This window comes from Pan troglodytes, chromosome 9 (assembly GCF_028858775.2).
Source record: "Pan troglodytes isolate AG18354 chromosome 9, NHGRI_mPanTro3-v2.0_pri, whole genome shotgun sequence".
Taxonomy (NCBI): Eukaryota; Metazoa; Chordata; class Mammalia; order Primates; family Hominidae; genus Pan; species Pan troglodytes.
Window position 1 is genome coordinate 107,902,915 of NC_072407.2, and position 27,803 is coordinate 107,930,717.

A 27,803-nucleotide genomic window follows, 5' to 3' on the forward strand; every position below is an offset into this window, starting at 1 on the left:
ACCCCTCGTGTGGACTTACTTCTAAGTAAGCCCATGGTCCACATGAAATCTACCATTAATTGGTCCCGTATCACAAAATATGACTTTCTCTTTTTTTTTTAACCAGAATTGCATATATAGGTATAAGGCAAAAAAAAATAAAGTTTGCTTATTATTTTAATTTGCCAGCACTTCTGAATCATTTATCTTTAAAAGGGGAATAACTGCAAACCCATGGTTTAGTTTTTAAATGCAAAATGTCAAGGTCTTGCCAATATCTAGGTACTCTCCAAAAATGTATCCCAGATCTGTGATTCTCTCTGTTGTGGGACTCATTAATAAAGAAAAATTGTCTTTCCTGAAAATTGGCTGATGAGATCTTCAGGGTGGGTGCATTTTAATGGAGTGCTAAACTGTAAAACCCCTTTTCATGTCATATAACTGTCATGTGGAAAGCAGAGTTAACAAGAATCAACTGACTTAAGTACACATAAGAATTGAGGAGAGGGTGGGTCTCAAATATATACTTGTTTTAAATTAAAAATTTCACATAATTATTAATAAATGTCAATCAGAGATTGATTCACAGGGACTATTGAAAAAACTTGCTGAACTTATAATTTTGGATCAAACCAAGAAGTGTAGCAAGCCGTATTAATAAAAAGTCTTTTTCTCCATCTGTTTTGTTATTGAATTATATATGCAACACTTGTGAATAATCTAGTGCCTCTTTCTGACACGTTAATGCTTACTCTATTTAAATATGCTCATAAATACTAACATGGTAGTTGAGAAACTTGAATTAGGCAAGTGAGACTTCCAAAACATATTAGAACAAATAGTGAATACAGACCAGTGAGCAAATGCATACATTTTATTGGAGACATGAGTTTTACCAACTGAATCAAGAAATTCAAGAAAGAAGTTTGTCAAGCATTAAATGAACACCCATTTTAGAAGGTCGCGTAGCATAATAGCAAAGCATGTAGACTTGGTGTCATATAGACCTGAGTTTTGAATTCAGGCCCTACTAAAGTGTAACTTTGTGTAATTTATTTAGCCTTCTAAAATGAATCCTCATCTCTAAAATGTGGATAATAACTGCCCCTACTCCATACTGGGTATGTGTATTAACTTTAAGACTTATACTTTTAAAAAGCATTGAGTACATTGTCTGCCTCAGAGCAAGCACTCAATATGTAATAGCCATTATTATTGCTTAATGGTCTGCAAAAAACAAAGAATCCTAAATTTCCATTAAGATCCCATTGTAGCTTACTACTTTTCAGAGTCCTTAAGTAATTACTTAATTCATTTTTAGGAAAAAGTGTTTGACTTCTAAATAAAAAAAAAATTTAAATGAAAAAAATACAAATTTAAATGTAATATTTGAAAGCGAAAACATTGACCACTAATATTCATCTCTGATGTAGTTAGCATTTCAAAAAATGGTAAGATTGTTACCTAGTGGCTAGGTTATATCGAACCCAAAACCATTCCTGTTTTGCTTTAAAAATATACAAGTTTCTTTTGCTTGAAAATATTCTGTACATGTTCTTCTTATAAATCTGGCTATTCCCCTTACTATGCAACCTGTAACTTTATTGATAAAGCCACACAAATTAATTTAGGGGGCACCAGTCTATCTCACTAGAGGAGGGGATCTGCATAAAATAATGCACCGTGCTCATATTCCTTTTGGAATCACCATTCCCTATCTCTTGGTCACTCCACTATTGTAAACAGTAAATTTGCCAAACATGTAACCAGACAGGATCCTTAATACCAGGAAAACTGACTCATGAGGAAGTAAGAACACTTCTACACACTTTTTTTTTTCTGTTGGCTTTTGTTTTGTTTGCTTACATTTGTTTTGTTTGCTTACCTATTCATACCCTTCATTTTTCTAAGAAGAACTAGAGTAAATGCTTCTAAAATATGTTTTCAAGCATGTTCTCTACTTGGCAGGTTGGTTACTGGAATGATATGGATAAGTTAGTCTTGATTCAAGATGTACCAACTCTTGGCAATGACACAGCTGCTATTGAGAACAGAACAGTGGTTGTAACCACAATTATGGTAAGTGTTGGTCTATGCTTTATGGTGTTCCATTTTGTCCACAGGCAATTTTAACTCCCCAGCGACGGTGAACAGGGAGGGCAAAGCTGACTGTTAGCAATGGTGACATGGGTGTTCTGATCCACAAAATCCTATTGAGGCTTTGAATAGGTTCATCCTAAGCTTCGAGTACATATAGTACTTTTATTTGTATTATCTTTTGTCACATTGTTGTTCTTGGAAAAATGCTCAGATGTTAAAAATTGAGACTGTCAAACTCTAGTTGGAAATGTATGAAATGCTAAGACCCTAAAGCACAAAACAGTGAACATGCCAAAGGTCAACCACCAATCACATAAATATATCCAGTAGTAAACATATTATTATTGTTACTATGTTTTTAAAAAGTCAATGTAATAATAATTAATAGTGTTTAAAATTATAATTTTCAGGTAGTTCAATCATCGGATAATGATTTGTATTGTCTGTTTACAATAGTGAAGATGTGACTGTGAAGATTTTAATGAGCATGATTTATATAACTAAATGATTTAGGAATTAATTTTGTTTTATTTTTATTTTGAATGAGAAAAGGGTTTTCTTCCACCGATTATTTTTCTCATTAACCAGTGAGAAGTACACATTATAGTTTATTGAACTTCTAAAAATTAAGAAGAATACAATTGCTTCATTTGGCCACATCAAAAAATGAAAAATCCTCTAAATTTTAAGGCTGCTTTTTCAAAGAGATTCTCATGAAATTACCTTTTAAATAATAGAATATCTTATATATTTTTCTCTTCTAAAGTCAAACATGCCCTTTAAAGTCAATGCTAGTCAAAAGAGATCAACAATCGGTGACCTTTTCTATCTCATTTAAAGTTATATATACTCAGCTCACGTCTCTTTAGGCAAAACATATTTTAAATATTTATGGAAACCTTACTCTAAATACAATGGAAGTATTTTATGTAATTTAGTTTTTAGCTTTTGTCATTTTAGTTTCAGGTTTTTAGTAATGTTGAGTTGTTCCCAAAAGTGATATTAAGGTTAAAGCATGAAAATGCCAGAGAGAAGCCTTCATATGTTGCACTTAGTTTTAACTGTGTTGCATCACCAGTCAGCAATTTAATGTAATCTGACAAGCCTTCAGCAGAAGTTTATGATTTTAGAATGCAAACCAACCAACAGCAGTTTTTGTGTAAACCTTCTAACTTAATTGTGTAATATTTGCATGGGACTTGAAAAGCAATATATACATATATATATATATATATATATATATATATATATATATATATATGTTTCTTTTCCTAAAAAAGACACAGTAATGGAAAGTCATACTTCAGTACAGTCCTCCTCTTTTCAGCCTCTGATGAAGAATCCTATTTTAAGAAATTGATCAAGAAAGAAAAGAGTTCCGCGCTGTTCGACCATTCCTAACTAAGGCTCAAGTCTTGTTCTCCAGTGTAGTAAATTTAAGCTTATTTTTCATGTGGGATTCTTCTTGGATGACCAACTCTGGACTACCAGAAAAAAAAAATTTTAAGTTCTGTGACTTTTCTGAGATACTAGAACAAAAGAAGAATTAATCTTCATCTTTCTCAAGAAATAGATGTTGACAAAGAATCACTTAGCGATTCTGACATATCAATTCCCCTATCTTGAAATGAGGTCACTGTACGTAAATGATGGAATTATATCACTCCATTTCCAAGGGTAGATTTTCTATAAGTAAATATCTCGGAATTTGTGTGCTTGTTTTCTGAATATATACAGTTGTTTTCTTTAAAGATCTCTTGGAATTTTGCCTGTTCTGTGTGAAATAAAGTGTTTTAATGTGCATTATAGGTATGATATAGAGAATCTCCTTTCCATCCCTGTTACTAAAGGGACTGGACAAATAATTCTTAAAACCAAAATACTGAATTAATTTTGCAAGCATGGCTAGTTTTTAGGAAGCATGTTATCAAAAAAAAAAGACTAAAAATGACTGAAAAAATCCAACTGTTTTATATATATATAAATATATATTTATATTTATATATATATAAAGGATATTCTGTAAAGTTATATGTTGTTTGACAGTAAAGCCATCAATATTTTTGCTATCAAAATAGTATAATACTAGTATCTGTCTTTTTGTATGAAAATGTAATCTTTATATAAATAATACCTCTGATATTTGCAACTGCGTAATCGTTCAGTAATTCAAAAAGACATACTAGAATCCTTTTTCTGAAAGTGTTCCTTCAATTTGCTTTTGTTGAAAATGGTAGTCCAGGACCTATGATATCCCTCCACTTCATTCATTATGAAAGAAATCCCTTGTAGATAAACAAGATATTGGCATCTGCATGTAATTATCCCCAGATTCAGCTGAAAACTCCCAACACAGATGGAATTGGCTAGACATTGAAATATATGTGATACCTATATCTAGATATAGAAGGCTGAGAGTGAGCACTGGATATAATTCATTTTGATTGAAATTGATATGGTGTTATTGTTCTTCCAGTTGTCTGTCCTTTGTGTATGTTGTTATTTATATGTTGATACACTGTAATACTATATGCTATTGCTAAATAAAATTGATTGAGAAATTCAGTTATTCATAAATATTTATTGAGCGTCTGCTATGTGCTAGGCACAGTTCTAGGCCCTGGGGATATGTCACAGACAAAAATCCTGCACTCAATGAAACTTATAGTATATTGAGAGAAGGCAGACCAGAAACATAATTAAGAATTATATTAGCTATCTTTATTAAATATAATGTAGTGTTAGCTTTTATGGCTGTTGAAAGTTATTTTTTCTTGTAACAGTGTTGTATATCTACAATGTGATTTTCATTTTAATAATGAATTTATTCTACCTGAATATAATCATACTGAATATACCACAGCAAAATCTAATAGAAAATAAAAGTAATATCATCATTTTTATCTTTAAGTCTTGTTGACTAAAAATTTTATAAAATCAATAAAATTTATAAGACTGTGACCATATTGATTTAACTTTTTGTATTAAAAGTAATCATTTCTGCAAATAACCCAAAGAAGCCAAATCTATTCCATGTGGTTTGGATAAATACAGCAATTGAGGGAAAAGCAGTTTACAGTAGATCTTGGGAGAAGGGAGGGTGGTGTTTTCCTCTGTAATCTAACTACTTTGTTGGCTATTGAACTCTCTGGAAAAGGGGAGATAATACAGTGATGTTTCAGACAAGCTCCTTTTTTTCCCAAAGCTTTACTACCGAAGTTAAGGGATGCTTATGATGCATTGCTCAACCACAAAGATTTTCTTACCATCTCATGAACACAACAATCCTTTAGGCAAATTTTCCATAAAACTAAATTTATTCACTCCAGTATCAGAATTATGTTACAAACCTAAAAGCAATTACCCTTATCACACATGATCTTTCCAGAGGTTATTTTTTGTACTTTTTATAAGATGTTTGATATTTTTTCTTCTCTATGTAAAATTCTGTAGATGCACTATACATATATATGTGCATTATAACATACACATGCATATTTATATAAAATGTATTTTATATATATACATACATACATACAGAAAATTAAAATGTATTTTCTTCCTTATACAAAAATATTAATTTTCCTATTTCACATCACTCACTGAAGAGCTTATAAATCAGTTAGTTTTTAAATAATTTTGGCTAAATTTAAATTTTTTCAGCCATTAGATTTACTAATTTTTTTCTGAATTGAATAATAATATCTTAATTTTCACTTTTAAGAATTTTATCCATGGGATAAATTATCTACATCCATTAAGATTTTTTGGAGAAAACCAAATATCCACATAGGAAACAACATTGGTTAACACTGATCTCATTATTTTAACAACTTTCAATAGTAATTGTAATAATTATATTTGTGATGTTTAGAAAATTTTGAAGCCTTTCTAATAAATATTTTGTTTCGATAGTTCCACTTTTGCTAAATGCAAATGATCCAGAAAAATTTCCTTGGTAGGAAAATTATATTTTATTGATTAAAAATCATCATAATTAATTTACATAAATACTTTCATAAGCAAGCCCTAATGTAGCAGCTTTAAACAGAGAGTGATTTATCTCCTGAAAAGCAGAGCAGATGTAGAAGCCCATTCATTAGAGAAACTATCTTAATATACAACTCATATTCACTAAGAAGTAATGCATTTTAAATAACTTTTAAGAAATTACTGTCCTGCAAAGCACAGTAGTTGATAATAATCATGGCAGGTTGTATACATAAGACAGAAAAAAGAGGTTACTCTATCCTTCTGATCATTCCATTTTTATTCAAAATTGAACACTTGGGAATTCATAAGGCTGTTTTACAAAGATACCCCACAAATCCTCCTTAATGATTTGCTGGAATTTATTATATTGAAAAGATTTTGTATTTTCTTCCCCCATAGTAGCCCCCTACCTTTGTATTAACTGTAATATGAAGTGTTTGAAGAGCTACTTGCAGACAACTTGCCAGATTGAGCATGGGGGAAATGAGGAGGTTGGGCGAATGTTGAGTATTTGCTACTCTTTTGGACTTGACATGAAAGGAAAGCAAAGCAAAATGAAACACAGTCAAAGAAACAGCAGAGCTGAGCAACCATGGGAGACATCGTTCAAAGAAAGCCTAGCCGTTCTCTCCTTTAAACCTCCCCACCTCCCTGGGTGCGATCATGTCATTTCTCTTATGCTCTCTGCATCACTCATCTTGAATCTCAGTAATTGTTTATGCCCCTGGATAGGCAAAAAGTCTAACTGCATTTCTAATCAACATCTGCAGTAAGCTGAAGCCTTTTCTAGTCTTTGTTGGTTTGCTCAGCAGGAAAACAATGACCTGATGGACCCCTGCTGTCCAAAATAAAAAAGAAAGAAAAAACTGAAAAAATGAAAGAAGACATTAGATAAATATTGTCTCAAATAGACATGGGCCTGCTTCAGAAGAGATAACCTAGCGCTTGTTAATATTTACTTTCCTTTAGAAAACCTGAATCAGAATTTCTAATAAAATTACTTTATAAAGATACTATTTAGGAAACACTGATAGGCCAGGATATCTTTGTATTTATTTAGTGCCTTCTATATGCCAGACACTATGAGAATACATTGAAAGGTTTTTATCTACACTGTTTACATAGAAGATCATATGAAGAATTTCATTAAATGAATTTCATAAAAATGCAGAAATGCATTTCTTTAATCTTGTTCCCTCTCTAAGTCATATGAAATCTCAATTAATGGCATATATTTTGATAAATGCAATAAGCGCTTCAAAATTTTCCAGATATTTCATTAAGTCATATGGAATCTCAATTAATTGCACATATTTTGATAAATGAAATAGCTTCAAAAATTTCCAGATATTTCAAAATGTAGGGTCGGCCAAACTCAGCGGCTCACACCTGTAATTGCAGCACTTTTGGAGGCCGAAGCAAGTGGATCACTTGAGGCCAGGAGTTTGAGACCACCCTGGCCAACATGGTGAAATCCCATCACTACTAAAAATACAAGAATTAACCGGGAGTGGTGGTGTGCGCCTGTAATCCCAGCTACTTGGGAGGCTGAGGCAGGAGAATCGCTTGAACCCGGAAGGCAGAGGTTGCAGTGAGCCGAGATCGCACTACTACACTCCAGCCTGGGTGATAGAGCACAGCTAGACTGTTTCTCAAAAACAAAAACAAAACAAAATATCAAAATACAGGGTCAGTTCCCACCTCTTTCACTTGTTAGTTCTGTGAAATTGAACAACTGGCTTAACCTCCCTGAGTCTTCATTGTCCCATCTGCAAAATGGGAAATGCCTACCTCAATGTGCCAGTGTCAAAAGTAAATGAAAAGACATGAAGAACTTTACATTGTGCCCGATACATAGTAAGCACTAAATAAGTAAGAGCTACACTGTTTTTCACTACTATATTTTATTATTGTTCCCCACATCTTATACTCCTTTGCCATTATTACAAAAAAATTATAGTGACTTTGATTGCAAGAGAACAAGGGGCACACTTGACTTATTTTTGTGTCCCTATCACCCAGCAAACTGACTGGCACACAGTAGCTGCTTAATAAATGTTTGATTAAATAACAAATATGTAGCTTTTATTGAAGTAAATTGTTCATTATATAATGTAGAGGGCATTTAGCAAATTAGATTATAAATACTAGCTAGAGAAACTTGCACACACAAACTAATACAGTAATATATGTACTTGAGTACAAAAATTCATGTGCTCAGATATTGCAGACACTTGTGAATTGACCTTCAACTGTAGTACCAAATGGAGCCTTTGCTATACCCCTTTTGAAAAACTCTCAAACTTGTTACACTTACAGATAATAGTTGTACAGCCATTTCAATCTGAATTTAAGCATTTTGCATATATGTGGCTCTTGCTTTTTTCTAAGTACGCTTCCATATTTTACAAAGGTTATTTTTAAAAAAAGAGAAAATATAAGAATTAGCTCCTAATAACTATTAATATTTTATAGCATATTTTAGAAAATAATAATGCTTTGCAACAATTCACCAATTTTATAACCACAATTCACCAATTTTATAACCACATTTGCTAAACTCTTTATATTTTCACAATGTTTTCCATAAACTACTGCATAATTTCATCTATCTAAAGAAGAGGCAATTGGATGCCTTACTTTTATGTGTGGAAGAACTTTTTACCTGATTCCAGGGTTAGAATATTCATCAAATTTAAAAAAGTGGGAGGTTTCTGGGTCATTTGGCCATGCCAACCTAAGGCAGGATTTAAGAACACAGTAGAAGGACCAATCCTGGATAACTGCCCACTGTAGAATTATTTAGGGCATCTCTATGAGAAAATAAAATGTCCTATAATTCACATGTTTTATTAAATTTTTAAAAGGGGTTCTACATTTATGAAGTACTTAAAAACAAAATCAGAATTAGTGTAGGCTGCCATGTTATTCATGCAAAGTAAATTACCTTCTATTATACAGTTTTAAGAGCAAATTCAACTTCCCCAATTACGAATTTTCTGGGGAAAAAGAAAAGACTTTTATGACAGATTGCCAAATAAATGTTACAGTACAATTTTATAAAATATGAATACATTATCTCAATAATGTTGTAGCCAAAGGTGGTCACTCCTTGTCTGCAAATGACTGGAAAAACTCAGATGTGACCAGGGACTCTCTCCATATTATGTGTTCACCAGGTTTATCTTTGGTTGGTGGCTTTAGATGCCACTTACAAAATCAAGTGCTTTTTGCTAAAATGTCTCTTTAGTGCATGTCTTTTAATGGTTTGGTTTAAGGGTGTGTGTGTATATGTGTGTGTGTGTGTGTGTGTGTGTGTGTGTAACTGAAAACTGTCCAGTAATTATTAGCCACTGATAAACTTTTTCATTTTATCAGGATTTTCACCATAATTATTCATCAAATTTTCTGTCTCACTTGCTTAGAAAACTAAATGGGAATATCACCTCAAGTGTATGCTCATTACAACTGGAGGAAAATTATCAGCATCACTAGGGAAATGTTTTATAATATAATTAAATTTCATGGAGCACAAACCATGCTTAAAGCCAAAATATTGGACAACATTAGGAAAGCAGATTTAATGCAAATAACTATTTAAGAATTTTTTAACTATGGATTCATTTTTTCTTTGAATGATAGTGTACCAAGTGCCTGCTCTGAGAAAAGCATCTTGCCAAACACTAGAGATCAAAGAAAAATGATGTAACCTTTTTCTCAAAGGAAGTCACAGTTGAATGTGGCTAAATAAGATGCAGAATATGGAAACCTGTGACCTTGAATTAGTCTTTTATTAGGTGAAGCTGACTACTGAATAATCTTTAATTCCATGAAATATTTTAGAAATACTCATTTCATTGCCAAAGAATATAATTTATGCTTCTTTAGATAATTATTAACTGGCACTTCTCCCACCACAGTCATAGTGCTAGGTTTTTAATACTTTCTCAAATGGAAATTTAAAGATTTCAGTTTTAGTATCCAATGCAAAGCAATTTAATCTCTTCTAAGCATACTTACATATTCATCTGTTTTATTATTGACTTCTAGCTACACCAAATCAGTATGTGTACCAATACTAAATACAATCTTTTGTCAAATTCTGAAATTGGAAAGTTACATAAGGTTTTTCAAATGTTTTATAATTTCTCCTTTACAGTTCTACTTCTCTCATTATAGGAATCCCCATATGTTATGTACAAGAAAAATCATGAAATGTTTGAAGGAAATGACAAGTATGAAGGATACTGTGTAGATTTGGCATCTGAAATTGCAAAACACATTGGTATCAAGTATAAAATTGCCATTGTCCCTGATGGAAAATATGGAGCAAGGGATGCAGACACAAAAATCTGGAATGGGATGGTAGGAGAACTTGTTTATGGGGTAAGCAAATCAACTTATTGAAGAATTTACTTACATACACCTGAAACTTCTTTTCCCTTGGGCACATAACAATTTTTAAACGTCTATTATTGTTTAATTTGCAGCTACATTCCAAGAGGCATATACAGTGTTTAAATCTTTCTCTATTTTATTAATAATGCAATCCACAAACAATGAGAAAAACTGACACTTGATAAGATCAAAATGAGAAAGAAGATAAAAATCCAGAATATACAATCCTAGTTTTTTAAATTTACTTCAGGATCTGGAGTGACTATTCTTTTAAGTTTGATGCTGCCATGTATAGAACTACAAAACAAATATAATAGTAATCTTGTATTTGATAACTGTAGGAACAGGTTTCCCTCAACAATATAAAGATGGTCATTATTTTAGATAGTTATTTATACCGCCATTGTTTGTAATTACTCATAGATATCTTTTAAGTAATTGGTGAGGCAATCACTATATTACTTTATCCTCTATTAAATATTCATCAATAATGTCAGATTCTCACAATTCTGCTGAACACAGTAAATTTAAACTTTATGCAGTGCCATCATTTTTTATACGAGTATACATAGCAAAACACAAGAGCCAGAATTTATTCCAAAGTGGGCCTCACATGAAAGCATGTTATGCGCCTCCCTTGAGTGTACCTGATATTGAGTGTACACATTCATAGCTGAAGGCAAATACAACATAAATGTTCCTGCCTGAATCAGAGCAATATCAAGATCAATGTCTTCAGCTACCACTGCAAATGTCAAAATCAAACTGGCAATTATCACATGCTAATGATAGCACAATATTTCAGAAGTCCAGAAACCAAATCTGTAGCTCGTAGGAAACTCTATTCATCGAGTAACCAATGAAGTAACACATACTCGAAATGTAATATGAAATTTCCTAAAAGCCAACTTATATTTCACCTTCAAAATGTAGTCTGATTAATCCTTACAAGACCCCTTGGAAATGGAGAATTACACAGAGAGTCATCTTCTTCAGAAAACAATAAAGATAGAAAGATTTAGAACATAACTGAAGTCCTAGGAGGGACTCACTTTCCAAGCCAAAACTGCAATTCAGAAGGCAAAACTGCCTTCTGATAAAAAGGCAGACGATTCTGCATCTTGCCTTTTAGACCATGAAGCAATGAACATTCTTTGCACAGTACAGTAAAGCAGCTAAAACCTGTGCAGAATGAGGAAATTGTTAGACATTATGAAGCAATTGGTTAGTTTTATATCCATAGGAAAGAATTGCTGACTGCTTAGGTGACCCTAAATGAGAAAAAAAATGCAGTTTAAAAAATAGCAAAATGTATTTTACCACAGAGTTCATCGACTGTTTCATATCGAGCTTTAAATTCCAAAGGAAAAGGGTTTCTAAAGCATTTGTTCTTTGGTTAATATTTTAAACTTTTGATACAGTAAGCATACCTTAGATGTTAACAATATTGAAGTTGTTGGAACTACTGTAATTCATTTCCTTTAGAAAACACTCTTGCATATTTCATCTCAAAAAATCATACTTGGATTACCAGTTAGTTATGAACAGCATAACTGACGTGAGTTACTTTCTGGGGCATTTGTCATACATCTCTTCTCTGGAGTCCCTACCCACTGGGCAGCCCAGACTCACTCTTTTGCAAGTGTTCTGACCACATTTCATTCAGGGAAAATTGTTTAAATAATGAAAACAAAGGATATGAAGGGAGTAGCATAATTAGCGAAAAAGTTATGTCAGTCCTATACATGTCACAATAACAAAAAGTCCCAAAGTTATGCAGTTCTCAAAGAGACAAAAGATAACATAATGGTTATTAATATTATATTCATATTCATTCCTCAGCCAGTCTGCAAGTGGTTAAAGACTCCAATCTCTGATGCTTGAGTTGTCCACTCTTTTCCCAAAAGGAATCTTCTTCCAGGTCTCTTACACACTCCCCAGTCTAGGTACTTTCCATTTTGGTGTCTGCAAAGTCTATATTGTTTCTCAACGTTTTTTTGTTTGTTTGTTTTCCTACTGCAAACACATACATGAGTGCCTGGTTCCCAGGGCCCTAGGTAAAACTAAATCCATTCTCTTCTATAGAACAAAGTCTATTATATCTAGATGATTAACTCTGCAAAATTATTAAATTTGGATTCACTATATTTTTTTACTTTACTCCTTGCAAACTTTGTTGCTATAATTGTAATGAACAGATTGTCTGTGAGGCATTTACATGTTATCCAACACACCATGTGTGAGACCCAGAAGCCCAGAACCTCTCTCACACTCAGGTCCTTTTTGCTACCATGCCTGTGCACTAAAGCCAGTTCACCCTGATTTCCTGCAGTGTGCTGCTTCAGGGTCATTTCCTTGGCCTCTACCACACTTGGGGTGTGTGTGTGTGTGTGTGTGTGTGTGTGTGTTTTAGTCCAAGGGAATAATTCTCAAAGCACATTCCATGGTCCACTAGCACCAGAATTACCTGTGGAGACATTTTACACACTCAATTTTGGGAATTACTGAGAGGTCATGAAACAACGCACATGCAACATCCCCGATGTTGGCAGAGGAAGCCCATGTGTAACCTATCTCTACTAGTCTCTTTCTAGACTCTCACCTATCTCTAACTTTTTGAAAGTGTCCCTCATTGGACATGGATGTCACCACCTTCATACAACGTTCACTTTCTATGGCACTTAGTTTTCTCTTCAGAAAACACCTGTATTTCTCTTCATGTGTCTTTTTAAGGCTTCTTCCCTCACTAGTGGGAACTTGTGTAAATTAAAAATTTCAGAAGATACCTCACAGAACAATGTAGTATGTGAAAGGAGGCATTTCAAGTAAGTGAAAAGATGTGTTATTTATTTATTCCTGTTGGTACAGGAGGATGACTACTTGGAGAATTAACAATTTTCTAACACTTCATCATGGAAGATACCAAAAAGTGATAGAAGGATTATAGAGACTATAATAAAATATATAATATTGATAGGAAAATGATTTTTCTAGAACATGAAACCAAAGGCTGAAAACACACACAAAAATAATTTTATATGGCTACAACAAAATTTAAAACCTATGTATTGCAAGAAAAGACCTTGAATTAAGTTATGGAAACAAAACAATTGATGATTAGGGAAAAAAATTGCAACATATATGGGAAATAAAAGTGAATATTTTAAATACATTTTAAAGTGCTCACAAATTAGAAAGTAAAAAAATGAATACTCAATATGGAAAAGTGGGGGCAGATTATTATAGTAATACATAAAAGAACAAGTAGCTATTCGTTTTATAATAACAAATTCAAATTAGTACAAGAAGATCTAATTTCCTTCCAGAAAATTGGTGAAGACAAGTAAACAGAGCTTTTCTGAGGTTTAAAACTGAACATGCCTTTGCATAGTGCTGGGGATGGTAGAAATTTGCATAATCTTTCTGGAGAAAAGTTGGGCAAAGTACATTATAAGCATTAAAAAGATTATTACTGTTTAGACCGGCCATTCCATTTCTAGAAATTTATCTTAAATAATTAAAGCATGTGTTAGGATTTGTCCTCAAAGATGTTCATAGCTTCACTGTTTTAAATTTTGTAAAGCTGGAAACAATATGAATATCCCTCAAACTTAATAAATGATTGAGTACATTTTGACATTTTTCCAATAAAGCATTTGCAATCATTAAAACTTACTTTTAACTTGTATACTGAAATGGAAAAGTGTTCATTATATTATTTGAGAAGAGAAAAAGAATTGTAAGATATAATGTTCTACATTATTCCTTTTTAAAAGAAATTTAAAATACTCTTCATAGAACAAAGTCTCTCAGAGTATATAGAAAGAAAAAACAAGAGTAGGTGATGGGAAAAGATAACATTTCCTAATGGGCTGGGTCATACTAATAAAATAATTAAAATATACTGATTTTTCTACAGCTAGTTCACATATCACTTATGTAACAAAAACTATACACATAATGATAGCTATGGGGAAAATAATAACCTTCCAGCAATGGTCTGACTCTTGTATATATGGGCTTTTATGATTTGAACAAAGTTTATTCCCTCTTGAAGGCATATGTGGTCAATTCTCAGTCACCCAGGGAGACGTGACTAAAACGTACCTTCCCCATTCTAACCCCCTAGTTGCCCTTGTAGCAAGCCCTTGGCCACTGTATAGAACCAGGAGCCTGAGGATAGGTAGGAGTCATTGCAAGAGTGGCAGCCTCTATGAAAGAATTTGTATGTCTGAGCATGTTTCTGACTCCATTTTAATATCAAGTATATTCCTATTAAAATAAATAATCAAAACTCCCTTTTATTAGTAGATCATGCGACAGTTTAGTTTTCACACTACACTTGATTTCATTTGATTTTAGAGGTGGGGTGATTGACACTCTACACCTTATTTCACTTGATTTTAGAGGTGGTGGTGATTTAATAGAAGCAGCCCAGGCTCAAATCCCAGAGCTGCCATGATGTGTGAATCTCCCTTCTCTGAGTCTCAGTTTCATCATCTAGACAATGATAAACACACGATTCTTATGAGGAGTAAAAGAGAAGCTATTCAAAATATTTAGATCAGCATCAGATCAGCATCAGTCACAGAATCCCTCAATAAATGCTCACTATTACCTTATTAAGGCTTCTAATAAATAATCACAATAATGTTATGAGGTAAACAGGGAAAAAGTATCCTCATTTTATAGCTGTAGAAACAAGCTCAGAAAAATTGCTCAAAATGACAGAACTCTGAAAATGGAGGCTAGTGCATTATGATTAGAATACCTGAGAAATGAATCTACTGTTTTTCAAAATCTCTTTTTTTAAATGAAGATAAAGAAATCAAAATATGTGAATAGCAAGAAATAAATGCCAATTTCCAGATTTTTGTGTGTGTGCTGAATTGTAAAATATCATCAAACAACGGATTTTCTTTTATCATACAAGCACAGGCTTTATGATCTGTTTTCTCATAGCTGGAAAGGAATAAAAAAGAAAAGACTGTTTGAAATTTGCAATTCATAATATTAAGGGATGGCCAAGTCATGAATCAGTGGCAATGCTCCAAATGAAACAGAAAAGGCTGCAACATAGCAGCGTTCCTGGCCAGGAAATTCACAAATTCAGCCATATGGAAAGACTGTCAAGTCTCCTCTGCACTGTCCCAGATCCTTAAAGACTAATACAGTAATTTGAGTTCAAGTTATTTTTGCTTATCCACTCTTTCTCTGTTTTCTATCCTTTTATCTAATTACTGGAACATATAAAAATGTTTCGTGCAATTTAAGTAATATCTTATGAAAAAATTATTATTCATGTTTGTATCTATCACTAGGCTTATACATTGTTGGCACTCCAAAAATAAATGTAGAATAAACGCATGACTGGTTAGCTTTAAATGGATCATTCCAGTGCTAATTGCTTCATGAAATTCATTAACCTATGTGTTTCCATGTGTTTTTTCTCTTATAGAAAGCAGAGATTGCTATTGCCCCTCTGACAATCACTTTGGTACGAGAGGAGGTCATTGACTTTTCTAAGCCCTTCATGAGTTTGGGCATATCTATCATGATCAAAAAGCCTCAGAAATCCAAACCAGGAGTGTTTTCCTTCTTGGATCCTCTGGCCTATGAGATTTGGATGTGCATAGTCTTTGCCTACATTGGTGTCAGCGTGGTCTTATTCCTAGTTAGTAGATTTAGTCCATATGAGTGGCATACAGAAGAGCCAGAGGATGGAAAGGAAGGACCCAGCGACCAGCCTCCCAATGAGTTTGGCATCTTTAACAGCCTCTGGTTTTCCCTGGGTGCTTTTATGCAGCAAGGATGTGACATTTCACCCAGGTTAGTTTCAAATCTCTTAAGTTCTTCACTGATTTCCCAGTAATTCTAAATGTTGTGCAGATTCTCTCTCTACATGTTCTTTTCCTGAAGACAGAGGACTATTTGAAACACAGAAAAAGACTTGCAATTCCCAAATAGCAATTTCTTCCAAGTTAGGACAAAATATGGATATATCATAAATATTAACTTTCTCAATAGCAAAGAAACTATGCAATCCATCAGAGCTCTCAAAAATCATTTAGTATTAATATTTCATTCATTGGTTTGACAAATGGAAACTGGAACCTAAATTGTAGAATAGGAATTCATTTCCATTTTGTTTCCTTTTAAAAAACAAACACTTTTGCTATTATTGCAATTTTTTCCTATTATTGTTGTTGTTGCTCATTTTCAGAAATTAATGTTGGACTTAATTCTCATCTCACATAGCTTAAGGGAGATACCTGGAACCTGAGTCAAGATAGTAGGTACCAGATATACATTGTTTTATATAGCAATGCATAAATTAGCTAAGCAATAGGCAAAAAGCCAACCATGCAAACACTATGCTAGTTTTATGGAAATGTTTTTCAATATCTGTGGAGTCATGGTTTCCTTCCTTTGGATACCACTAAGATATCATTTAACCATTATATTCACCAAAAATGCAGGCTTCTTTTGCAAGAAAAAATGCCTTACTTTTCTCATAGAGAAAGTAGCTGAAGGTATGAGAAGAAAAGTATTTACTTTAATTGTTGACTATATATTAGCATCACAAATATATGGATTTCTTTCTTTTTAGAAATGTATGCTTTCTCAAAAAAGAGGCATTTTGGGCACAATGCAATTTGTGTTTCTTAAGACCTAGGAAAATTATAAATATGTTTAAATTCCAATAACATAGGAATCTAACTTGAAAACTTTCAATTAATGAACTAAAAAGAAATCAAAGTAAGTCAAGTAATGGCTTTTAAAGGCCAGGATTAAGCAAATATTAAGTTAAACCCAATAGGTGTCTCTTTTATAATAGCAAGTATTATAATAAGGGAGTATTTTAACTTTGGAAATGCTATGAAAAATATGAAATCATTCTTCAAGTTTTAAAACAAATGTTTTACAACAATTTGCCCCAGGAATTTTAAGTAGTTTGATGGTTACAATAAGTGAGTTCAATGATGAACATTCTCTGGATTTTTTTACTCACCCCCTTCTCACATTTGCTCTGCACTCACACTCACCCACACATCCTTGATACCAGAGAAACAGTGAAGAGAGAAAATCGTATATGAGTGTGTAAAGATACTTTGAGACATGGTTCAACCTCCACTTAGCTCAGGAATGGACTATCAAGCAAACAAAAAAAGCCTCAACTATGGTCACTTCGAGACCAATTCTAGACCCTCATTGGGTCCAATCTCACCTTGGCCTACATCCCGTCATCCTGGCAGGGCTCTGACTGAAGGTAAAAACAAGTTATTTCCTTTAGTCTCAGAAAGGTATCTACAAACTTGCATCAAATCTAAGACTGCAGTCCCTGTTCATGTACCACAAAGAGAGAAACAATGCTGCCAATTAAACCGTGATACTATATTTTATCTCATCAACCATAGGCTGCATCCTAATTTCAGAGATGCTAAGAATTGAGGGCAGGAGAGTATTAATGAATTCAACTACGTATTCCCCTTGCGCAGCTGAAGAAAAGCTATTAAGTTTTACATTTCTGCCATTTTCTTTAAACAATAAAAAGGAAATGGTTGTCATATTTTCAGTGGCATTTATATATTAAATACACCATAGAAGACATCAGATTATACAGAAATCCAGAATCATTCTTGAGCAGACTCTCAGAAAATAAAACAATATTGCAATTGTTATTTTTAAATATGCATGGTGAATTGACGGTATTTCTTTTCTTTCTCTATGTTGGTTAAAGAAAGGAAAATGTGCATTATTTTATCCATGTTTAGATCCCTCTCAGGTCGAATTGTTGGAGGTGTTTGGTGGTTCTTTACACTCATCATTATATCATCTTATACTGCTAACCTCGCTGCTTTCCTGACGGTTGAGCGAATGGTCTCTCCCATAGAAAGTGCAGAAGACCTAGCCAAACAAACAGAAATTGCCTATGGAACACTGGATTCAGGGTCAACAAAAGAATTCTTCAGAGTAAGTTAAGGGAAAAACTAAAAATGAAATGTTTATCATTTTGAAATTCAGGCAATTTTTCCAACAATTATACCATGGGCTTTAGCTATTATAAGGTTTACAAACACAATAGTAATAGCTATGTTTAAGGCTAGTACTTCTAACTGGATTTTATAATCACTTTAATTTGCAAAAGGTAATTGACTTATTCATATTGCAAGAGGAACACTCTCTAAGGCATAGTAACAATGAAAAGGTAATTAAAACAACTTTATAACATAATTTATCCAAAACATTCCAATGTTGATAATGCTATGATAATATTGGATCTGGTAAGATTGGATTTATGTCTGCTTTTGGGCTGAGAGCGTAAAAATGAAAACTTGATGTTTGAAGAATACATTCAACTTGCTGCGTTTGAAACACAAAACCTTAATTGCAGATTATACTACTTACATGAGTTATATTATTCTATAATCTATTCTGTAACAATGAACTTCACAGCAACATATTTGCTTTCTCACAAGGTAATAACAGCAAGAACTTTTCCATTCTAGGCCCCTCTCTAGGACATTGTATGGCATTTAGTTTGTGCTGATTTCTCTGCTTTGCAGATAAAAATTTTCCAACTGATATAATTGTATTACATATATGGATATATGTAATACATGGATATATGTATAATTGCATTATATATATGGATGTAATTGCATTGTATGTCCCTTTGACCTTCCATCGGAACAATGGAGGTTTTTATTTTAGTTTTTTTTAGTGTTTGTTCCATTATGGGGATGAATTTTTTTATCAAAAAACCCTTTTTCTAGTCTTTTTAAATCCAGAGCTATACATTTGGTAATGTCTGATAACAGATAGGCATTCATTTTGTGACTTCAAAACCCAAAAATTAAAAAGTTCGCCAGAGTGACATTTTTATGAATATCGAACTAGGTAAAAATGAACACATTTTATATTTGTGTCAATTGTTTAAACACTAGAATATTTAATAGCATAGAAGACAGAACATATATTTTATTACTTTCTAAGCTTTCGTGGGAAAGTAGTAATAGCTCTTTGTTCGTGCCTACATACAGCACTTGAGAGATTACATTTCCATTTTAAATGTATTTATTTATAATCTTCTCACTCAATTCAGCTTAACAATTATAAACAACAAAATGTGCTACTCCTTAGGCCAGCTTTAACTTTTGTATACTTGAATTTCTGTAAGATATTTATCCTTTTTAAAGAAAATTTGATTATAGTATCCTAATATACTTTAGATGTTTACATAATATCATATCAAGAGCAAATCACTCAAAAACTCAAATTCATCCTTGGGCATTGTTTAGAAAAGAAACCAGACAATGAACAATGTACTTGTCAACAATTTGGAGTATTATTAGGTATAATCTAAAAGGTATAAGTTAATTACAAAACACTTATAGATTTTCTTAAAACTGTAAGTAGTATTCATGACAGTAGATTTGATTAACAATAGTCTATGGATAAACTTGATTAAACAAACTTTTTTAAACTTACCTAGCACATCCCTATTTCTACAGCTTAATAATAGAAACATTACTACTCTAATGTATTTCAGCATAATTTCAGTACCGTGCTGCCGGTTTATAACTGCTCCCATCCATAAGTAAGCAGGTAAAATTTAACGATTTTGCCTAAAAATTACTATGTATATGCACCAAAATAAAATACAAGTTTGTGCTATCATTTGCACTTTACTGAAAATTGATGACTGATTGTCATTTAAATAAAGACATTATTTGCAGGCTCATCATTCTGCCTTGAGTGATAAAGGGAAGAAGAAATGCTATATTGATTCCGTGAAAATATTTCAAAAGTATATATTCTCTTTAACTCACTGTAAAGCTCTTTAGCATTAAGCACACTGAAAATGTGTATATCTAATCTTTATAAAGTTACAAATGCTTAAATTCAAAGAACTGGTGAGGTAGATAAGAGAATATATTAAGAGAAATATAAGAATGGGGAAACCTGCTTCCTAGATTTATAGAGTCTTCCATACAAACTGTGCAAGCACCATTCCTTGTTTCCTTTCTCTCCAACCCAACTTCAGTTTTTAAATTGGAAGATTTTTATAATATAAGTATTTATTGTTGCAGAACATTCTGAACTCTAATGGGACAAGAAAATAATTTCCCCTGGCAACACGCTTTCAGGAATGCATAAATTTGGGTTCTTTGATAAAAATCTCATTCATTTCCTACCCTGTTTGCTTCCCTCCTCTCCCATACATGTTGACCTGGTTTAAATAAACCATTTGTCTGATGGGCTGAGGAAACCAGAATGTGAAGGGTATTTTTGTACCTGTCAAAATCATTTTCTCATAGGAACACAATAATGGTACATCTATCAGCTCCACTAGGCTGCCTCAGGCAATGACCTACACTCAGTGCTTCAAAAAAATGCCGCAGTTATAATCAACTGAAAAAAGAATTAAGCCACAGGGGAAAACTACATCTGAATTCAACTATTGCCTTGGTTTTGCCCCATTATGAAACTTTATATACTTCATGTTTTATGTGCCATGGTAAGCCTAAATATAGAGGCATTTAAAGAGTCTGTACTTGTCACTTAATGCCAGCCTCGCTGTTTTGGTACTTTCACATTATTACACACCTGACTTAAACACAGTGATTTTCATTTCAATGCAGTTTTATCCTGTGCCTGTCTCAGTCATCAGTGAAATTGTGAATGCATAAATGATGTGCATTACTATGTCAGGGTTTATGATATTACCAAATAATGCATTGATGAGCTGTCACTAGAACATCAGTCTTGCCAAGTAAGCTACTAGAAGGGGAAAATAATTCACCGGATAGCAATGTAAACATTAACTATAACACATGACATTTGTACACAGTTTCTATTAGAAGCAGAAATGGTGGAATACTTAATTTAGGGAAAAGTAAAAGGATAGCACATTCTTTTAATTCCAAGAATTGTTTTAAGCAATAAAACAGTGTTTTAGATCAGATAGTTCCCCATGCTTTGAGTTTCACAATAAAGATGAAATAAATCGATCTGAGATTAATTTTCTAATTTCAAACAATAATGACTTCTATCTTTTCACTTCCCACACCACAGTTTTTAAACAGATACTACAGTTGAAGGTTTTAGGGACTTAAATGTTCCTTTATCACTGTACTTGATACAGTGACATTTGATACAGAGACCTACTGAGCTTGCTGGATCTGCAGAAATTTTCTTCATTTTAGCCTGTCTCATCAAATTTATGAATATTTGCTTGTCCTCACTCCTTAGCAATCACTCTCTTGCAGTCACAGATAAGGCACAGGGCTATTACTTCCAGTCCTACGCCCCTTGATTCCCCTTCATCCCATTGTCCTGTGTATATGATCTTATCAGAATCAGATTTTCTAAAGATTAGCATGGTGACAAACCAGGCTAATTTCTTTTTCCAAAACTTGCTTTTATCTTTCCATTTTATCTATATTTTTTCATTTCTAGTGTACTAAACCCTCTTATATTTAGCATAGCTACTCTGTGGATTCCTCTGTCTTCCAGATTTTAGAGGGATTAGTTCAACTTATTTTGCATTTAAGGTATACATAATTCAATGTATTTAAACAAATGCAGCAGTAATTTTCCACATACTAATATATAGAAATGTACTATTAAAAAGTAAAAGATACTTTATTCTTTTTAAAAAGATTTATTTGCTTTAATACTATGCTGCATTCTATAGTTAAGTGATCTCTACAAATACCAAACCCTAAAAACACACTTTTTCCATTTTGCTGTGTTAGTTTTGTTTAACTGTCCTATTCCTTTAATAAACCACTTATTTGTAACTGGAAAATTGCCAAGTAATTAGCATGTTTTTCATATTCTTAATAAATTCCATAAAATAGTTCAATTAAAACAATATTCACACTGATTTTATTTCTTCTGTTTTCTATGTCATGTACATAGTAAAGTATACAATGTATGTGGAGCTCTATACCTTTTTGGGTGAAACTCTCAAGTCAAGATTTAAATATATTTAAAAAGTAGTTATATGTTTAAAGGAAGTTTACCAGTACTTCTCTAAAAATTAAAATTATCAATATAGGTATTGAGGGACAACCTGTATCAAGTGATTCAGAGAGATAATATTTTTCAGAACTTGTAAAATGAAAGAGTTTGTTCTCTGGAACAGAACTCTATTTTTAGAGATGGAATGAATGAAGCATGGCAACATGGCATTCCTAGTGGATTCTGTACTTGAGGATTTGGAATCCAAGTACTCATCAGTCCTGGAAGGATATAGAATCATTGAAATTTTCTAATATGAGGATTCTGTTGCCAGAAGTAACCTGTCATTGCCTAAATACACACACACACACACACACACACACACACACACACCAATCTTCATATCATGAGATATTTTTTCAAGTGTTAATAGCATAAAAACATTACAAAAAATACTAAAAGATGTCAATTTCCCACCTTGATATTTATCAACATTTGAATTTAAGTTACTGGCCAGGTGTGGTGGCTCACGCCTGAAATCCTAACACTTTGGGAGGCTGAGGCAGTGGATTACCTGAGCTCAGGAGTTCGAGACCAGCCTGGCCAACATGATGAAACCCCGTCTCCACTAAAAAAAATACAAAAATTAGCTGGGTGTGGTGGCGGGTTTCTGTAATCACAGGTACTCAGGAGGCTAAGACAAGAGAATTGCTTGAACCTGGGAGGCAGAGGTTGTAGTGAGCCAAGAGCATGCCACTACATTTCAGCCTGGGTGACAGAGCAAGACTCCATCTGCCCCCTCAAAAAAAAAAATGAATATAGTTACCATAAAATATCTTTTTCTTTGGTGTTCAAGTTTGCAAATCAGTGATTGTGTGGTTTATTAGTTAGGTTTATTGATTACTTATTTCCGAACTTATGAAATCAAAAATTTGAATCCCACTTTTATTCATTTATTTCTTTGTCCACCTGAATAATTTGTCTTTGCCCAGGTATTCAAGTTATATGTTGATTAGTAAAGAACTGCCTCTTGTTGAATTCTATATTTTGGTAAACAAAGGAAGCTCAATGTAAATAAATGTACACACTACTCAGCACTGAGCCTCACACAAAGACGTAAGTCTGAATGAGGTCTTCACTTTTTTTTTTTTTGGATTCAGATACAAAATTGCAGCCCCTTGTTATTGAAAACAAATGCAGTTGCACCAGACAAGATTCAGGCTTTTCTTTTCTTTTTTTCTTTTTTTTTTAGATAGAGTCTCACTTTGTCACCCAGGCTGGAGTGCAGTGGTATGATCTTGGCTCACTGCAACCTCTGCCTCCCAGGTCTGAGCAATTCTCATGCCTCAGCCCCCTTAGTAGCTGGGACTATAGGCATGCGCTGCTATGCCCAGCTAATTTTTGTACTTTTAGTAGACACAGGGTTTCACCATGTTGGCCAGGCTGGTCTTGAACTCCTGATCTCATATATTGAACTTTATGATCAGGTGATCCACCTGCCTCAGGCTCCCAAAATGTTGGGATTACAGTCTGAGCCACGGCACCTGGCCAGTGCTTTCCTATATTATTAAATATATCTTTTGGAGACATTTCAGTTCACTAAAAATGTGTGAATGAAAAATTTAATGCAAATGCACATAACAAGAAAAAGGACCTGGGTAAATTAAGTAGTGAGAGTAATGTATTAATAGATAGAGCTCAAGTAGACAGAAGTAATTTACAAATATAAATAAGTTTCTTGGCTGGAGTCAAGGGGATTAGAATGACCAACTCCCTAGAACACAAAATTGGAAAATAGGAATCACTTCTCTTTAAAGTTCAATATATGTTCTATTTGAAAATTTTCTCAGAAAAAGTCTAAAAATGTTTCAATCAACCTAGAGTTTGATTCTTGTGTTAAGGATATTTGGTTTGTAAGCTATACCAGGTTTTGCCTCTTCCTTTGGTGTTCAATTACTGACTTGATATGGACTGTATTTTTGTATATATCTTACTAGAATCATGTACACTAAAATTTGGTGGCATGAAAAAAGATAAAAATAAAATAACAGCCAGACATGGTGGCTCACACCTGTAATCCCAGCACTTTGGGAGGCTGAGGCAGTAGGATTGCTTGAGGTCAAGAGTTTGAGACCAGCCTGGGCAACATAACAAGATCCCATCTTTAAAAAAAAATTTTTTTTTTAATTAGCTGGACATGGTGGCATGCACCTGTAGTCCAAGCTATGCAGGAGGCTGAGGCGGGAGGATCTCTTGAGCCCAGGAGTTGTGGGTTACAGTGAGCTATGATCATGTCACTGCACTCCAGTCTGGGCAACTCAGGAAGACCCTGTCTCCAAAAAATCTAAAAAAAAATAAAATAAAACAACAACCCTCCTTGTTTGTTATAAATAAAATACAGTATTAAAAGGAATTTTACAAACTTGAAATAAAATCTTAGCTTTTTTTAAGTTTACCATGAATGTGATATAAAACACGATTTTACATGTTCAAGTCTCTTCATGGCAGTCTACATAGAAAAAAACAGTAATAGATTACTATTTAAGCAGGTGAGTGTGGTAACTGTTATGGCAAGAGGTTTGGGCTTCTTCAGACATCACTTTTAAATGTCTATCATTTCCATGATTTCCTTAAACAGTGTTAAAAGGCAGTTTTCCTATTTGAAAAGAATAATATTACTATTATGTTACTCTGTAGCAAATTGGAGTTAGAGAGCAATGGAAAGATACTAAAACGCTTTATTCTTATCTTGGTTCAGCGAATATTAACATGTTGTTCCCTTCTTTCCTGTATTTAATTTTATTTTAATTTCCTCCAGAGATCAAAAATAGCAGTGTATGAAAAGATGTGGACCTACATGCGATCAGCAGAGCCATCAGTGTTCACTAGGACTACAGCTGAGGGAGTAGCTCGTGTCCGCAAATCCAAGGGCAAATTTGCCTTTCTCCTGGAGTCCACTATGAATGAATACATTGAGCAGCGAAAGCCATGTGACACGATGAAAGTGGGAGGAAATCTGGATTCCAAAGGCTATGGAGTAGCAACGCCCAAGGGTTCCTCATTAAGGTGGGTGGAATAGTATAACAATATAACATGTGTTGTTATAGTATTCCACCTTCCCTGATGTGCCTGAGAATTATTTTGTTTTGTGTGTGAACATGGTATGTTTGTTTGTTTGTTTGTTTTCTTTTTCTCCATTTCATATATTTTGGTCAACAATCAGGTAATTTTTTAAATTTTGGAATAATTAATCCTTGTTGACATATATCTTTGAAGGCCATATAAAAACCAAACTGGTTGAACACTAGCTGCTTCCAGTGGGCCTAAGGCATGGGTAGCATATGCTTCTTTATATCTCATCAAATTTTTTTGGCCACCAATATCTACACTACCATCATGTCAGTGATAATTCTACGTTTTATCATTTTGTTTTAATTATGCCTGGCCACTAGTCTCTGAGTAAGAAGAAATTAACCTCTTTCTAGCAAACCACCTTTTTTCCATTTCAATATTTTATTTATTATGGCATCTTTCTATTTGAGATTATCTTGAGGTTGTATTCATGCTAAGTTTGAAATAACATCTATTTATAAAAGCAATCACAGTCAGAGGAAAAAATGAGCTCTGGTTTTATAGTGCTTACTCAAGTCACACTCCTGTCTATTTTAAAGGGAGTGTGGTGTAAGTAAGATCTGTAAAATTAGACCCAGTGGCAATCCAAAAATGCTTACAGATAGACCCCTGAAATGTGGTTAATGAGCAAACCATTACACGTGTGGATTAAGTGAGACTTTCATTCTTATGGAAATATTGGTTAAATCTGCCCTTTTCATCCTTTTGGTCCTGGACATAGAAAATTCACATGTTTATGTCCAGGAGGCAGAATTTCCTCTTTTCCTTAAGCAATAAAGGCTGCTGTTGAATTGATGGGGCTGGATCCCATCAAAAGTGATGATCGACAAATTACTCTGGTCTCAGTGCTGCTTAGGAGAAATGTATACAAAGCACAGATTCAAGAGGAAATCAGAATCTTTGCCAAAGGACTTAACCAAGAACCTGATCTTAAAAAGTGATGCCTCTGGTAAGCCATTGAAAAGTGAAGGTAATGAGACCTGTACTATTGCCTAGTACAAATGAAAGCAATATAAATATTATACTTGTTTTCATTGGTTTCAAAAGGGTAACTGCAATGTGCTTTGATATGTGTGTTGGTTTGGGAAGGGTTGAGAGAGATATAAGAAACAAACACCAGTAATGGAAAAGGTTGTGTTAAACCAATATACTGTGTTTGCAAGCAACACTGTAATAATTAGTGAGGGGTTTTATGGTATGTCACAAAAAGAACAGCATTAAAAAGAGATAAAACAAAACTAGCCAGTAAAGACAAATTTGGTTATGGGCTGTGGCAATTCTGAAGTCAGACTTATTAACATACATTCCATATGAAATTGGAGAAATGTGCAGGGAGAAAGCCAAACAAATAAATTATCCATGATATATTCTACCCAAAAACAATTTCAACTATTCAGAAACTTAAACTGGCATCAGGTTGTTTCATCTTTGAGGGTTTATTTTGTGTGATGCAATATGAAGAATATGTAATTTCAATTAGGCCAAGTAGTAAATAAATCTCTGTTGAAGGCGTGGTTTTTGAGAGCACCTTAGCGTAAATAATTTTTTAAAAATAGGAGGGAAGAATGCAATGGTGATTGATATGTAGATCAGTGTTCAGACTATTGATTACATTCACTGGATGTCTCTCTTGCACTTAATTAATTCTCTGTGGATATAGCTGCCTTGTCCTCTGTCTTGTGTCTACTGATAAAGTCAAGCTTCAGGGACTGAATTTGGCCTTCAGTGACGGGTTCGCCTGACTCCCATTAATGGCAAGAGAGTTCCCTCTTAAATGTGCCACTTTGTCAAATCCACACTACAGGGATTGTTTGGGGAAAAGCTGAAGGGCTTCATCTGTCCAGAACTGTATAATAATCACCCATTGGCTTCCCCCTCTTTTCCTGTCCTTCCCTGGACCTTGTTAATGAGGCAATTGTTAAATTCAGCTTCCTGGATGGAGAGTTTGTTTATGCACTTTGTTTTATATATGCCACAATTTCCTGAGCAAGCTGGCTCCTGCCTGCCAAAACCGCAGTCATTTTGTCCTGCCTTTGAGAACACTGGAAGGGCACTGAAGGCTGACCAGCACGCACCTCACCCCACCTCCTCTCTGTCTCATCCTCAGCCATCTAAGCGGGAGACTCATCAGGCTTAAATTCTCATTCTCATCCGACTAGGATTCTTCTGCTTCAAATGAGGCAAACTAATACAGAGATGGACTAATAGTCACCTTCTGTATAAATGATTTA

The 27,803-nt window shown here is 33.7% G+C and overlaps 1 protein-coding gene and 1 long non-coding RNA gene across 10 annotated transcripts in view; one reads left to right on the top strand and one right to left on the bottom strand.

Annotated features, from left to right (window-relative positions):
• GRIA4 (glutamate ionotropic receptor AMPA type subunit 4) overlaps nt 1–27,803 on the top strand; it is a 374,575-nt gene that overhangs the window by 300,934 nt on the left and 45,838 nt on the right. For 8 of the 9 annotated variants that reach the window (XM_016921906.4, XM_016921903.4, XM_016921901.4 and 5 more), the window contains exons 10-14: nt 1,948–2,058; nt 10,252–10,458; nt 15,929–16,299; nt 18,246–18,444; nt 25,259–25,506. In XM_016921906.4, coding sequence (XP_016777395.1) covers nt 1,948–2,058; nt 10,252–10,458; nt 15,929–16,299; nt 18,246–18,444; nt 25,259–25,506 — 1,136 coding nt within the window. Of the gene's footprint in view, nt 1–1,947; nt 2,059–3,406; nt 4,645–10,251; nt 10,459–15,928; nt 16,300–18,245; nt 18,445–25,258; nt 25,507–27,803 lie in introns of those variants that run through there. The other variant, XM_016921909.3, reaches the window with a different exon arrangement.
• Nucleotides 1–27,803, bottom strand: part of LOC134807375 (uncharacterized) — a 57,255-nt gene that overhangs the window by 4,359 nt on the left and 25,093 nt on the right. The gene's annotated exons all lie outside the window — the stretch shown is intronic.